The sequence below is a fragment of the Jaculus jaculus genome, chromosome 5 (assembly GCF_020740685.1).
Source record: "Jaculus jaculus isolate mJacJac1 chromosome 5, mJacJac1.mat.Y.cur, whole genome shotgun sequence".
Taxonomy (NCBI): domain Eukaryota; kingdom Metazoa; phylum Chordata; class Mammalia; order Rodentia; family Dipodidae; genus Jaculus; species Jaculus jaculus.
Window position 1 is genome coordinate 164,157,769 of NC_059106.1, and position 14,045 is coordinate 164,171,813.

Here is a 14,045-nt window from a genome sequence, read left to right on the forward strand (position 1 = left end):
CTCAGCTGCTATTCTCAAACTGTCACTCTGGATTCAATAGTGCTCCCCCACATTCCTTACTTTCCATCCCTCCGCACTTCTGTCCCCCACTTCTCATCTCCCAGTTCTGCCTGAGCACGCTGCTCTCTGCATGTGCCTTTCCCAGCTGTCTCAAGCTTGATTTGCTGCAGTAGCTGAGCTCAGAGGACACCAAATCACTCACAGCAGGGCAATCTGAAGCAATACATTGGCACCCAGAAAGCATAAAGTAAGGCTGCTTCTGTGGCCTCTAAGGATTGTATCCACCCTTCCCATGCAGACAGGGCTCTTCTTCCTCAGATCTTTCAGAAGACCTGGGAAAGTTCTGACTAAGGCCACAGTGGTGGTGTCCTATCCTTAGACAAGGGTATCATGAAGTTCACAGTGGTCCTAGACTGGCCTCTGGGAGGAGATTAGCAGGCACATGTGTAACGGTACCGACAGCTGTTCAGATTTTTGTGTGGGCTGTGGGATGGGCTCTCCTCTGTAGCAGTGGCCCTGGCCTGTCCCTTGGCAGGAAGGTTAGCCCTCCTCACTCATCATCCACCTTCTGTATGCCTCATCCTATAGACATTGGCACAGTCAGACCCTGGTACTCAGAGGAGGGGTCCCTGGTGTGTGACCTAACAGTTACTTAGCTGAGGAAATGGAAGGGAAAGGGAACAGCAATTACCAATGGTCAGAACAGGGTCTGGTTCTGTCAGCGGCTGCCTGTGGATGGTGGAGATGCCTACAATACCAGTAGTAGGCAAGACTGGGTTCTAGCCTGGCCACTATGGGGAAGGGCGGACCTGGACGCACGCATGCAAGGAAAGAGACCAGCAAGGGGAAGGGCACCTTCGGAGCTTCCTGGGTGAGGGGAGGAGGTGTGTGCTCACAGTGGATGAAGCAGCAGGAGGAATGAGAGCTTGATGAGAGCTGGTGGACTTCAAGGACTTACCTGATTTATTTTTGCATTCAATATCGTAGCCCGTGATGGGACTGTTGCCGTCGAACCCCATGGTCCACCTGAGCGTGATTGTGCGAGCCTTCACATCCTTGATCTCTATCTCGGGAGGGTCCGGGGGCTCTGTGCCATCCACAGAAAGATAGGGGTTAGTCAAACCACCTACCTTCAGGCAAAAGCTAGCAGAAATGCCAACAACTTGTAGAACAAATACTTTATTATTTTTTCTCCTTTATGCATATCTGTTACAACACTGCTTACAAAAGGCTAAAAAGACCCATGTCAACACGATCTTTTAATCTCTGCCACCCAAAATGATTATTATTCTTCTGTACTCTGTGTCTCGGTCAAAGGGTTTGTTTTATGTGTTTGTTTTGTTTTTTTCCCTCCCTGTTTTTGGCCTAGTGAGGAACTACAGAAGTTTTAAACTGGGGACTTAGATACTTTACACGGGATGGCCGATGTTCATGGAGGCTGGGATGTTATGACGTGATGTGCTGCATGTCTGCGGGCATACATGGGCGTCAGAGGACACCGCCAGCTGTCCTTCTTCCATTGCTTGTCCACATATTTGTCTGCTGTTTTGGAGTCAACAAGGCCGAGAGATTTCTCTGTTCACCCCAGGATTGCAGATAACCATAAGCACCACTAACTTTTTAAGTGGGTGTGGGGGAGTTGAATTTGGGGCGCTCTCAGGCCATCTTTGGCCCTCATGCTCATATGCCGAATGCTCTTAATCGCTGAGCCATCTAGAGATGGCTAATTTTGGGTGAGTATAAAGACAAGTGTAAGGTGAAATCATAAATGATTTGTTAGCATCACACAGTGCAAGGAGGCTGCTTATCTGAAAGCTTTCTCCCACCTAATCATATTTATGGCATGATTCCACCTTCTCAAGACTTCCTCCGAATAGCAGTGGACAAACAGAGAGAGTGTAAGGAACCTGTTCCACTCAGCTCCAAATGTTGAACGCCCTCCCATTCTGGTCATCTGGTATACCAGCTCCTAAGAACATGTAAGGGAATCCCACCCTGTGATTGCCTGCATTTGTTATGTAGCTCCTAACTCCTCACTGCCCCCGCCCCCGCCAGTTCCTGACAGGACTCTGCATATTATGTTTCAGAGCTATACTCTGAGATCATCACAGGTCCTGAAATATACATGTATTGCAATACATTCATATATTCATGATTTCTGAGAATTCCAGACAGCTGGGGGTCACATTGCTGTTCACACACACACACTTCCTGTCCCAAAGTGGTCACGATTTTCCTTTTGCTCTCTCCCTCCTACCTTGCACGGTGAGCTGAATTATTCCACGGTCTTCCCCATAAGAATTGATTGCATGGCAGGAGAAGAAGCCAGAATCTTCTCTGACAGTGGGCAAAATCTGTGAGCAAGGCAGAGACATACTCATCTTATGCCGTAGGGTGGAGTTTGGGATCAACAACACAGCACTTGGCTTCCACCCCTCTAGCCAGTTACACACACACACACACACACACATGTACACACAGGCATACATTCACACCAATACACAGGCACATTCACACTCATACAAGCACAATTGGTTATATAGGTACACTCACACACATCCACACTCATCCATACAGACAGACACACAAAAACACAGAGTCACACCAACAATACACAATCACCTGCATAGGCAATTTCATACACATCCACACAGACAAACTCACATACACAGACATACACAGAAACACACACCCGCATGTCTATTCTATGGTCAACAAGCACAGTTCTCCCCAAGGCATGTTATTAATGTCATCTTGCCAGCTCCTTAAACCAGATGCACAATTTGCAAGGGACATAGTGAAGTCCACACATATTCCACATATGCATTTCTCTCTCTCTCATGATATGCCTTTATGTCACCCAAAGCAACCATGCCTAAAGAAACAAATCTCTGGTAAGTACATGGGTCCTCTATACCCGCCAGTCTTATGCATCTGTCCTGATTATACACATAGTCTTCTTGTCACAGTTCTCTGAATGATACAGCACCGTTTACATAGTGCTGACATGTCCTTTGGTATTATAAGTAATACAGAGAGGGTTTAAAGTGCATGGGAGGATGTGTATATGCTCCATGCAAATACTAGACTGTGTGATATAAATCATATGAGCTTCCTCTGATCTGGCATCTATGGGGGACTGGAGTCAATCACTGGTGGATACTGAGAGATGATTTACTGCAATCGCAGCTCAGGCCTTCATTAGAGTTCTGCACTAGATGACTCCAGCATGGGACCCTTGTGAGAAAGCCACTGTCGGCTCTACACACAAGGCTATGAAATGTTTCCCTGTGAGTGTACTTCAGCATCATTCCCTCACCATCATGAGAACATTGCTCAGTTAATCACCAATGGTGCTGAAAAGTAGCGCAGTACATGTCCCCTAGCTCTTGGAAGTCTGATGACAGAATATTGTTTACATTTAGACTCTTCTAAAGAAGCAAAATATTTTTTCACTTTAGTGTTCTTTTTTTTTTTTTTTTTTGGTCCCAAAACCCATCCAATTTTTTTTTAATAGGAAGACAAATGATATAGAAAACTTAGCCTGTCATTTCTCTAGGATTAACTGTCATAAAAACCTAGGTTTATCTTAGTTGGGTTCCCTGAAGTGTTCATGGTGATTTTGTGTTTTGATTTTACTCAGACTGAGGCACTGTTTTTGATGACTACATAGCGATCAGGACTGTCCACAGATGCAGAGAAATTAGCATCCCAAGTAAATTCCAACTGGATTTCCATGATGCACCTCCTCTGTGCTTGCCTCTGTGAGAAGCAGCCAATGTTCCCTCCCAAGGCACATGAGTCCCAGCCTGCGATCTCTGCCAGCCGTTACCTGCAGAGTGGAGATCACCTCCTCTCCCACCTCCTTGGTGGACACGAGGTAGCGGGCCATTTCGGGGTTAATGATTCTGTCCTCCTTCTCCCAGCGGACGATAATGGGCTTCTCCCCATGGGCCGTGCAGCTCATCTCTTTCTTCTGACCTTGAGTGGCCAGGGTAGTGTTGGGGTATGATGTGATCATTGCCGGAACTGGAAAACCAAGAGGGATGCAGCTTGGTCAGTAGCCTGGCCCTCTTTAGCTTTCCCACCACCACACTCAGCTAAGTGATGCTTAAAGAGGTAATTCTCTCCTTTTTTTTTTTCCTCCAAATATACGTGTGGTGTGTGATTGTGTGCATATGTATGTTTATATGCACCTGTGTAGGTATAGGCATACCTATGTGTACATGCATGTGGAGGCCACAGGCCAGAGGTTGACATCTTTAATCACTAAAGGTGCCTTCTTTAATAACTCCCCAGCTTTTTTGAGACAAGGTCTCTCACTGAACCTGGGGCTCAGCATTTTGACTAGACTAGCTGGCCAGCACGCCCTGAGCATCTTTCCTGTCTCTATTTCCACAGCACCAACAAGCCAAGATTTTACACTGGCGCCTGGGAATTGAACTCTGGTTCCTATGCCTTGCAGTAAGCACTGTACTGAGTGAGCCACACCCTTTAAGGGGATTTTTTTTTTTCCCAAGGTAGGGTTTCACTCTAGCCCAGGCTGACCTGGAATTCACTATGTAGTCTCAGGGTGCCCTAAAACTCATGGCAATCCATCTTCCTCTGCCTCCCAAGTGCTGGGATTAAAGGCGTGCGCCACCACTCCCAGCATGAGATTTTTTTTTTTTTTGAGATAGACTTTATTCAAGAAACTTCTCAGCAAGAATAAAGGATAACATGAAGGAAAAGTGGCAGAAACACAAAACTTGGCTAATGCGGGTGGAAGGCAGAAATTGCCATGTCACGGACATGCTGTTCTCTTCCCATCCTCCTGGGGGCAGATGTGGGTCAGAGGCCCAGAATGCAGGAAAAGGATTTCACTTGCTGGTTGGTCTGGAAAGGAGAATTGTGAAGTATGGCCTTCATCTTTTCAAAATTATCTACTTTTCTGTCATTGTCAACCATGGAGATGAAGCCTTCACTATTAATCAACTTAGAACCATCCCTATGAATTACTTCTCATCACCTTCATTTCTTACAGTTATTCCAAACCTTGAAAATCAATCACTCAGAGACCTCACACCTCCCCTTCCTTCCTTAACATGGCAGAAATGTCATCCTCAATTTATGGAGAAAATGAAAACTTTATTTGTGAAACTTCTTGCATTTCCTTTCCTCCAGCACACATCCATCTGCAAGTTTCCATCCTTGGCAATAGATGACATAAGACCCCACTTCCAATTCCAAAAAATACTTGGAGTTCCAAATAACGTATTTATTTATTTATTATTATTATTTTTGTTTTTCTAGGTAGGGTCTCACTCTAGTCCAGGCTGGCCCAATTTACTATGTAGTCTTAGGGTGGCCTCGAACCCACAGTGACCTTCCTACCTCTCCCTCCCCAGGACTGAGATTAAAGGTGTTTGCCACCATGCCTGGCACCAGATAGCATATTTAAACCCTCCTGCATGCATTCCAAGGTTACAAGCAAGTAACAGAAAAACCAGGGATGAAACAAAAATTGAATACTGCAAAACCAGATGTCATAGGCTGTTGGTACTTTAATGATCTGAGAGGCAGGGATTTAAACATCAGGCTTCTCATCCGGGCTCTTCAAAGTATCTATCTTTAGAGCAATAGCTGAGAGAGAGAGAAAGAGAGAGAGAGAGAGAAAGAGAGAGAGAGAGAGAGAGGGAAACCTCAAAGTCCAAACCACAATCTCTCTCTGTCTGCCTCTTTCTCTCATAAATAAATAAATAAAAATAAAAATACTGAAAAAAATCAAAACCACAAATGGCAAAGGGAGCTGCTGACAACCTTAGCTGGTGATACAGATAGAGAAGATGAACGATTCCAGAATATGCAGCTGGCTCCACCCCACGTGCGTTTGGAGTAAACTTTATGCTAAAGAAGGAACATGGAAGTGACCCTGATTTGGTAACAGACTTGAGGAATCTAGTCAAAGCAATAAAAACACATCTTGGAAGGATGCGACCTCCTCTCGGATCCTCTGGAATTCTCTTGGAAAAAGCTCCACTTGTGGAACATGAACTTACATGCCAGGACCAAGTGAACATAGAGAAAACAGCCTGCCATGGACCCCCCCCCAGCCAAGGACTCCAGGCGATCACGTGATCAGGTACAGATTCCAAAATAACAAAGCCTAAAATTTAAATATGTTATTTAAAGGCATAGGAAGGGGATGAAATGTTTCCATAGGGATCTGGAAGACTTGAAAAATACTCAAAACAAATCTATTTAACCAGCCATTTTCCCTCATTTTTGTAACCACAGGAAGAAAGTCCTTCTGCCAATTACTGGGATCAAACTGACTTCTGGGTTCCTCAAAGTTCATTTCTCTCTGAACCCTCATAATATGACTTTATGTGCAAATAGGGTCTTTGCAGATCTGATGAGTGAAGGTGAGTGTCTCAGACTGTTCTCACCTACTTAAGTCTGCAAAACCATATTTCCACATAAGGTCATAGTCTGAGAAGTAAGTGGGCATGGGTTGGGGAGAAGGCTGCACTATTGGACTTGACAAATATAAATATAAATATAAATATAAATATAAATATAAATATAAATATAAATATAAATATAAATATAAATATATATCCATCACCAATTCTATACAGTTGGATGGTCCCCATATCACATCAAATGTTGGAACATTTATATTTTTCTAGAGAGATTCTTCCTGCCAATATACAATCACTTCCCTTCTATCCCAATTTCTACTCTAACTACCAATCTATATTCCACCATTATATTGCCTTTTAAAAATAACATTTTATTTACTTAGTTGAGAGAGAGAGAGAAACAGAGAGAGAGAGAGAGAGAGAGACAGAGGATGCACCAGGACCTCTAGCCGCTGAAAGCAAACTCCAGACACACGCATATGCATCGCCTTATGCCTCTGACTTAGTGGGTATTGGGCAATCCAACTTGGGTCCTAAGGTGTCACAGGCTAGTACCTTAACCACTAACCAATCTCTCCAGCACTTTTATGGAGATTTCTTAACAGTGGAGTTCTTTTCAAAATATATTTTACACCTGCACACAATGTCTTTTGATCATATGTGCCCCTTACCGTCTCTCGTTCCTTCCCTTCTCCCACTGAACACCCCTCTTCTTTCCAACTAGTTCCACTTCTGCCTCGATGTCGTTTCTTGTCTCCCACTGATCCAAACTAGGGTTGCTCACATGAGCATGGCTGGAAGGTTATCTACTGGAACATGAGGAACTGACCCGTGGCTGTGCCACTGTAGAAAACTGCATCTATTCTTTGAGTCTAGTCTGGGGTTCCTAGGAGTGCGATGGCCTTGAGGTTCACCCGTGCCGTCACGTGGGAGAGTGCCTCACTCCTCTTACTGTCCAGCACAGCTCCGTGGTGTGGCTGCGCTGCCCTGTGTGTCTATTCTCCACCTGACACGCGCCTGGGTAGGGACAGGAAACATGCCTCCGTTTCTCTATATACGTATGTTTCTATTTCCCATGGGTTAATTCCTAGGAGTGGGTGACTGTCACCACAGTTCTGCCTCGAGTGTCTGGAGAAGTGGTACGCTCCTTTACAAGTGCAGCGCCGCCTTGCCTTTCCCAACTAAGATGAAGAAGGCGACAGGAAGTGAGTGGATCTTTGAAGGTTCCATTTGTGGGAAAGGAACGAGAATGCCATCCTTTGGACTTGTGACAAGGGAACTGGAAGAGTAGCAAGTGGGCATGCCTGAAATGGTGAGCCACCATCTTCCTTCTCTGCTGCATGCTCAACAAGTGCAGAATTCCCAGCTCATCAAGGTGCTGCCTCCACAGAGGAACCAGGCATTGTGGCTCCCTTTGGAAGTATGCCTTCTCTTTGGGCTCAAATCCATGAATCAAGATTTCTTTCCATTTTTTTGTAAGTGCCAAGGACTGGATCATGACAGCAGAGACCCAAAACTGATCCATGTGACAAAAATTAACAAAACTGTGAATGTCTGTTGATGGCCTAAGAAGAAAATAATGACTTGCCATTTATCCTCTCAAAGAAGGAAAACATGGATCAGAACCTGGAAACCCCACATTTAATTGAGCATTGGAAGGTGGCCCTGGTGGTTCCTTCCTGGGTTTCTGATAATGACCCTGGCTCCTGCAACGCCCGTAACACTCATTTGCGTGGCAATGTATTTCCAATCTTTGGAAACCAATCCATGCTTATTGGTTTCTAATGTCATGGGTATCTTAAAGCTACAGGTGAGGTTTCCCACTGTATGGTGTCTGCAAAAAGGACAAAAGCGCTATCTGGGCATGGCAGTAAAGAAAGGAAAAGGACAAGCAGCCAGTAGATGTCCTGTGAAGACATGACAAGCGTGACCACTCTCTAAGTCAAGGCCTCTTATCAGTCTCACGCCTTCAGAGTTCGGGGCACCAGCCAGGCTGAAATGGGAGCTCCTGTCCAGCTCTGGGAGCAAGGCAGAGCGAAGGCTGAAGCCCTCAGAACTCGGCATCCCAGCACGTTAAACAATAGACCCAAGGACTAATTGCTAAAAACCATAGCATTTCCTTGAGGGCTTGTTTGCTTTCCGCAGTTCCTTCCTTGCAAAATAACCGTGGGGGGGGGGGGCTGCGGAGATGGTTGAGTGCATGAAGCACTTACTGTGCAAAACATGGGGACCTGAGTTCTCATCTCCAGCACCCACATAAAATGTCAGGTGTAGCAGCACGCTCCTGTAATCCCAGCACTGGGAAGGAGACAGGGAGTTCCTGGGCTTGTGGTCTAGGTGGTCGAGCTGAATTGGTGAGCTGCGTTCAGGAGGAAATCTTGTCTCAGTTAGTAACATGGTGAGGAATTCAAGAAGGCATTTGATGTTGACGCACATATGTGGACAGATGTGCACATACATCTGTACACATGTGTGCCCACATACATACACATATGCACAGCACCCCCCACACAAGCATGAGAAAGCAATAACTGTATCATGTTATTGCAGTTTCTGTGGGAGAAATAGCTCAACTACACCATGCACCTCCGGTGTGCGATTGGGTTGTTTCACTCTGCACACACGCTCCTCATTCACCCTCCTCCCCCCTTGCACGAGGCCCCCATCAAATGCGTATGCCAACTCGGCCTAATGACTCCAAGCAGCTAGTCGGAAATACCCTCGCTAGCCCGAGCTCTCTCCTGTCCAGCTGAGAATGGTCAAAAGGATCTCTTAAAAAAAACGAGCCATTCTTGTGCTTCTTTGCAATGCTAATGACATTTTCACTTGTCACAGTCCTGGGTGCTGAGAGATGGCAACATGTCAGAACCCCAGCGCTTCCCGTGAGGCTTTCAGAAGCGTGACAAGTGGGTGGGGTCATTTCTCAGAGCTTGGTACCGGACAGAGGCTGCGGGAGAACTGTCCGCAGAGGAAATCCAGACCAAGACAGCATTGCCCAAGGCTTGTGTGCCGTGTGCAAAGGGCTCATTAAAGCCAGCGCTGCTTTATATCGCCGTAAATCAATTGATAAGTTTCCTTCATTACCCACGGTAGGACCGTTAATGCTTAGCAGGTTGGCTCAGTCTTGTGCTGGCAGGAACACCCCCTGACCTACTTTCTTGCAGCTTAACTATGCAGTGGTGTGTGTGTGTGGGGGGGGGCACACAGCCCCTGGCCGGGGGAGCGGGTGATGGCATATCTCCACCCGGCTTCCAGCACAGTCACAGGGATGTTTATTGGTTTCGCTGCCCATCGCGGTGGCAGGGGGTATTCATGCTGCTGAAATCAGCAAATGATAGAAATCAGGGTTTTCTCCACCCTTCCCCTTAACAACTATGAAAATAGTCTTTCCCAGAGTGTGTCACTATTTCTAATGATTTAAATGATTTGGATCTCCAGCAGAGAGACTGGATGGACCTCAAACTAGACGTGCTTCGTGTTATGACTATCTCACCGAATCCCTTCACTTTGTAAAGAAGAAGAAACTAGAGATGAGCAGGGACCAAGGTTCCAAACACCCACGATGTGGTCTGAATGCGCTCTGTTATCACACTCTCCGAGCACGGGCGAGTGGGGCCAGGGACATCCCACGGTTTGATGTGCGAACTCATTCCTCCTGAGCAGTTGCCTAGCCCCTCCTCCATTCATTCAGGAAAGTTCAGGGGAGGGAGGGCATGGGGCTAAGGAGCAGTAAGACTGGATCAGCACCCAAGCTGGGAAACCGGGTCAGGGAATGACAGAGTCTCCAGGTGGAAAGGTGAAAGAGGGACGCGTTCTGAGATGGGAACATATTTTTGTGTGCATGTGCGTGTTCATATGTGCATGAGCGTGCATGCACACGGGCTTGTGTGTGTGAGTGTCCCTGTGCATGAAGACACGAGAGGACAACCTCGGGTGTGCTGTCCGCTTCTTTTGGAGACAGGGTCTCTCGCTGGCCTGGAGCTCACCATTTAGGCTAGACTAGTTGACCAGTGAACTTCAGGGATCTTCCTCTCTCTACTGCCCCAGCACTGGGAATATAAACGTGCACCAGGCCTGACACATTATGTGGGTTCTGGGGATTGAACTCAGGTCCTCATGTTTGTGAGGCAGGCACTTGACCCATTGAACTATCTCCACAGCGCATGAACAATTTTTTTGAGGCAAACCCAATAGACTGACCTTTTTTTTTAATGTGAGAGAGAGTGAGAGAGAGAGAGAGCAAAAGAAAGACAGACAGAGAGAGAGAGAGAGAGAGAATTGGCACACCAGGGCCTCCAGCCAATGCTGTGGAACTCCAGACACATACACCCCCTTGTGCACATGTGCGACCATGTATGCTTGCGTCACTGTGAGTCTGGCTTATGTGGGACCTGAAGAGTCAAACATGAGTCCTTAGGCTTCATAGGCAAGTGCCTTAACCGCTAAGCCATCTCTTCAGCCCTCATGATCAAAATTTTGCAGGTACTTCCTTAATCTTTTATACCCCTACCTCAACATCTTAGCGCACAGAAGGTTGAACATCACAATCTTGGTGCCTGGATTCCACAGTGAACGTCTCCATGCATAGGTTTGAAACAGTTTATGTTTCACTGTTATTTCATCAGAAAACCAACATTTATTGAACACAATATCATCATTATTCTATTTGTTTCTCTTAGGTGAAAACATGAACCAGTGGTGCTCTCAAAAGTGAGGCACCAGGTGATACAGTCAACCCCCAGGGTGAATGGTTTTCAGGGGCATCTCTAGAAAAACCACATGGTGTCCCAGGTCAAGGTATTGATTATGACAGGAGATGTGACTTGGGTTGAGGGTGGCTCAGGTTAGGGCAGGGCCCCTCCCACATGTCAAGTCAATCAAGGATGACAGAACAGGGAGCCTGGGGACAAGGAGCCTGGCTCCAACCTCCTGCAGCTTCAAGTGACCAGTTGTGTGGATAGAACCCTTGAATGCCATGGGCTTTAGTTTCTCATCTGACTGCAGAAGGACAGTCTCTCACATCCATGATGTATTTTAACAACTGTTCTTCTCTGTGACCAAAATACCTGATGGAGACAACCCAGGGAAGGAAAGGTGTAATATGATTCAGGGTTTCAGACAGACTCCAGCTTGTTCCACTGTGGAAGGAGCTGCTATGGAAATGCGAGGCAGCTGCTGGTTTGCATAGTAGTGGACAGGAGGCAGGGCTCAGTATAACCTCTAAGAGCCTGCATCTAGTGACTTATTCTGGTGGCCAGGCCTTATCTCATAAATTCTTCACATCCTGCAAAGTGGAGCCGCAAGCCAGAGACAGAGCGTTCCAAGTGTGAGCCTATGGAGACATTCCAGATTCAAACCATGACAGCTGGGCTACAAGTCCACATTAGAGGAGAGCTGACGTTGATGTTTGCTGACTGTGCTACAATTTGTTACATATACTATATGCATGTATACACTCCACACAAAGACCTGGCGGGGTACAAACACTTGCATTGGACTGATCAAAGACATATTTCTAAGGGCCGTTTTAACATGATTCCATGAACCGATGTGTGTGTTGACATATGCCTGTGCAGATGGGAAGCCAGGCACCATGTACCTCTTTTGAGGGGCAAAATCACAGGCTAGAATATAAGAGAATTTTTAGACTAGTTTCCACTTGACGTCCCTCCCCTCAACTTTCACATTTATTTTTAAAAAACAGAGCAGGAAGGTTTAAGACTGGCAAAGAATAGACTTGTGATGAAACATTATGCATCACGCATGCCTCTAATCCAGAGCTCTATTCTTATCTAGGCACAATTTTTTTTTTTTTTGGTGTGTATGTCGTGTGTATATGACATGTGTGTGTGCTCATATGTGAGCATGCATGTGTGTGATTTTGGGTGCACACATCCCACAGCATGTGTGCAGACATCAAAGGACAAGTTGTGGGTGTTGGTCCTTGCCCTCCACCTAGTTCAAGGCAGGCTCTCAGGGTCTCACGTTCACTGCTGTGTTTGCCAATTTAGCTGCGCCACCTGCACATCCCCCGGCTTCTGGCTTATTCTCTTGTTTCCCCCTCTCTTCTCACCTGCAGGATGACGAGGGCCCGCCATGGCATCTGGCTGTTTTATGTAGGTGCTGGGGTTGTGAACTCAGATACTAAAATTTTCACAGCAAGTGATTTGTCCACTGAGCCGCATTTTTTAAAAATCACTATCGGACTGGAGAGATGGCTTAGTGGTTAGGGTGTTTGTCCATAATCCAAAGGACCTGGTTCGAGTCCCCAAGACCCACGTAAGTCAGATGTACAAGGTGGAGCATGTGTCTGGAGTTTGTTGGCAGTGGCTGGAGGCTCTGGAGTGTCCATTCTCGCTCCCTCTTTTTCTTTCAAATAAATAAAATTTTTAAAAGTAAAAAGAAATATCACTGTCACCACAAAAGTAATGCTGCTGCCTTCATTAGTCCCTGAGATGATGAAACCCTCCCCAGGCCTTCTCTTGCCTTCCCTTGGGGTGGGAGAATGAACGGCTGCGTTTCTATTCTGAGGAGGCAGTGGGCGTGGCACTGCCCGACATTGCCAGTTCATGCCCCACTGTGAGACTGCACTTACAAACACAACCTCAAAGATGAAATCAGGAAGAATTTGCCTCGTAAATGCCAAGCAAGTACTCTGCCTCTGGGCTACGTCCTTGAACCCTTTTGCCTTTTTTGGTTTTGAGACAGACTCTTACTAAGTTTCCCAGACTGGCCTTGAACTCGCTCTGTAGCTGACGCAGGCCTTGAACTTGTAATCCTCCTGCCTCGGCTTCTTGAGTAGCTGAGTCTGCAGATATGCACCACCAGGCCAGGCTTGAAATTTGTGAGGAATTTTTAGGTGGTAAGTGCAGAAGATTAAGGCTCAACTCATTGAGGCTTGTTGGATGTGGGAAACGGAAGTGAAGCCGAGAGGCACTGGTTTTCCTATGAGTTGCTGTTTTCCCCAGCCGAGTCCTTTCTATGGACTTTGTAAACAATGATGTCTGCTACACCAAGGGTCATGGCGGCATTACCCACAGTGTCCCAAAGTGTCCATTGGTAGATGAATTGGGGGAGGGGACTAGGGAGATGACTCAGTCAGTGAGGTTCTTGCTTTACTTGAGACCCCATATTGGTGTAAAAGCTGGGCGTAGTGGTACGCCTTCAGAATCCCAGCACTGGGGAGGCAGAAAGAGGAGCATCCCCTCGAGGCCGGTAGTCCAGCCGTTCTAGCCTAATTGATTAGCTCCTGGCCAATGGGAAACTCTCCTATCTCACAAATAATTGTCTGACATTCCTGAGGATCAGCCCTGAGGTTGTCCTCTGACCTCCGCATGCATGCTTACACAATATGCACGTTCACTTGCACGCCCCACCACACCCACACCTGCATCACCACACATACAAACACACACACACACACACACACACGCACGTATAAAAAAATACATGTATGTGTCAAGACCATGAAATGTGTGCATATGTTGAAATTGATTAGCTATTTATTTGTTTATTTAAAAGAGAGAGAGAGAGAGAGAGAATGAACAGGTGTGAGCCAGGGCCTGAAGCCACTGCAAATGAACTCCAGATGCATGCGCCACCTTGTGCATCTGGCTTCCCGGTCTGGGGTCTCTGCCTCTC

General features: G+C 46.5%; 1 protein-coding gene across 2 annotated transcripts in view; it reads right to left on the reverse strand.

Moving 5' to 3' along the window:
* Dscam (DS cell adhesion molecule) overlaps positions 1 to 14,045 on the reverse strand; it is a 679,085-nt gene that overhangs the window by 147,724 nt on the left and 517,316 nt on the right. For both annotated transcript variants that reach the window (XM_004654491.2, XM_045151367.1), the window contains exons 12-14: positions 3,833 to 4,029; positions 2,258 to 2,354; positions 959 to 1,087 (exon numbers count right to left, since the gene is read on the reverse strand). In XM_004654491.2, coding sequence (XP_004654548.1) covers positions 959 to 1,087; positions 2,258 to 2,354; positions 3,833 to 4,029 — 423 coding nt within the window. The remainder of the gene's footprint in view (positions 1 to 958; positions 1,088 to 2,257; positions 2,355 to 3,832; positions 4,030 to 14,045) is intronic.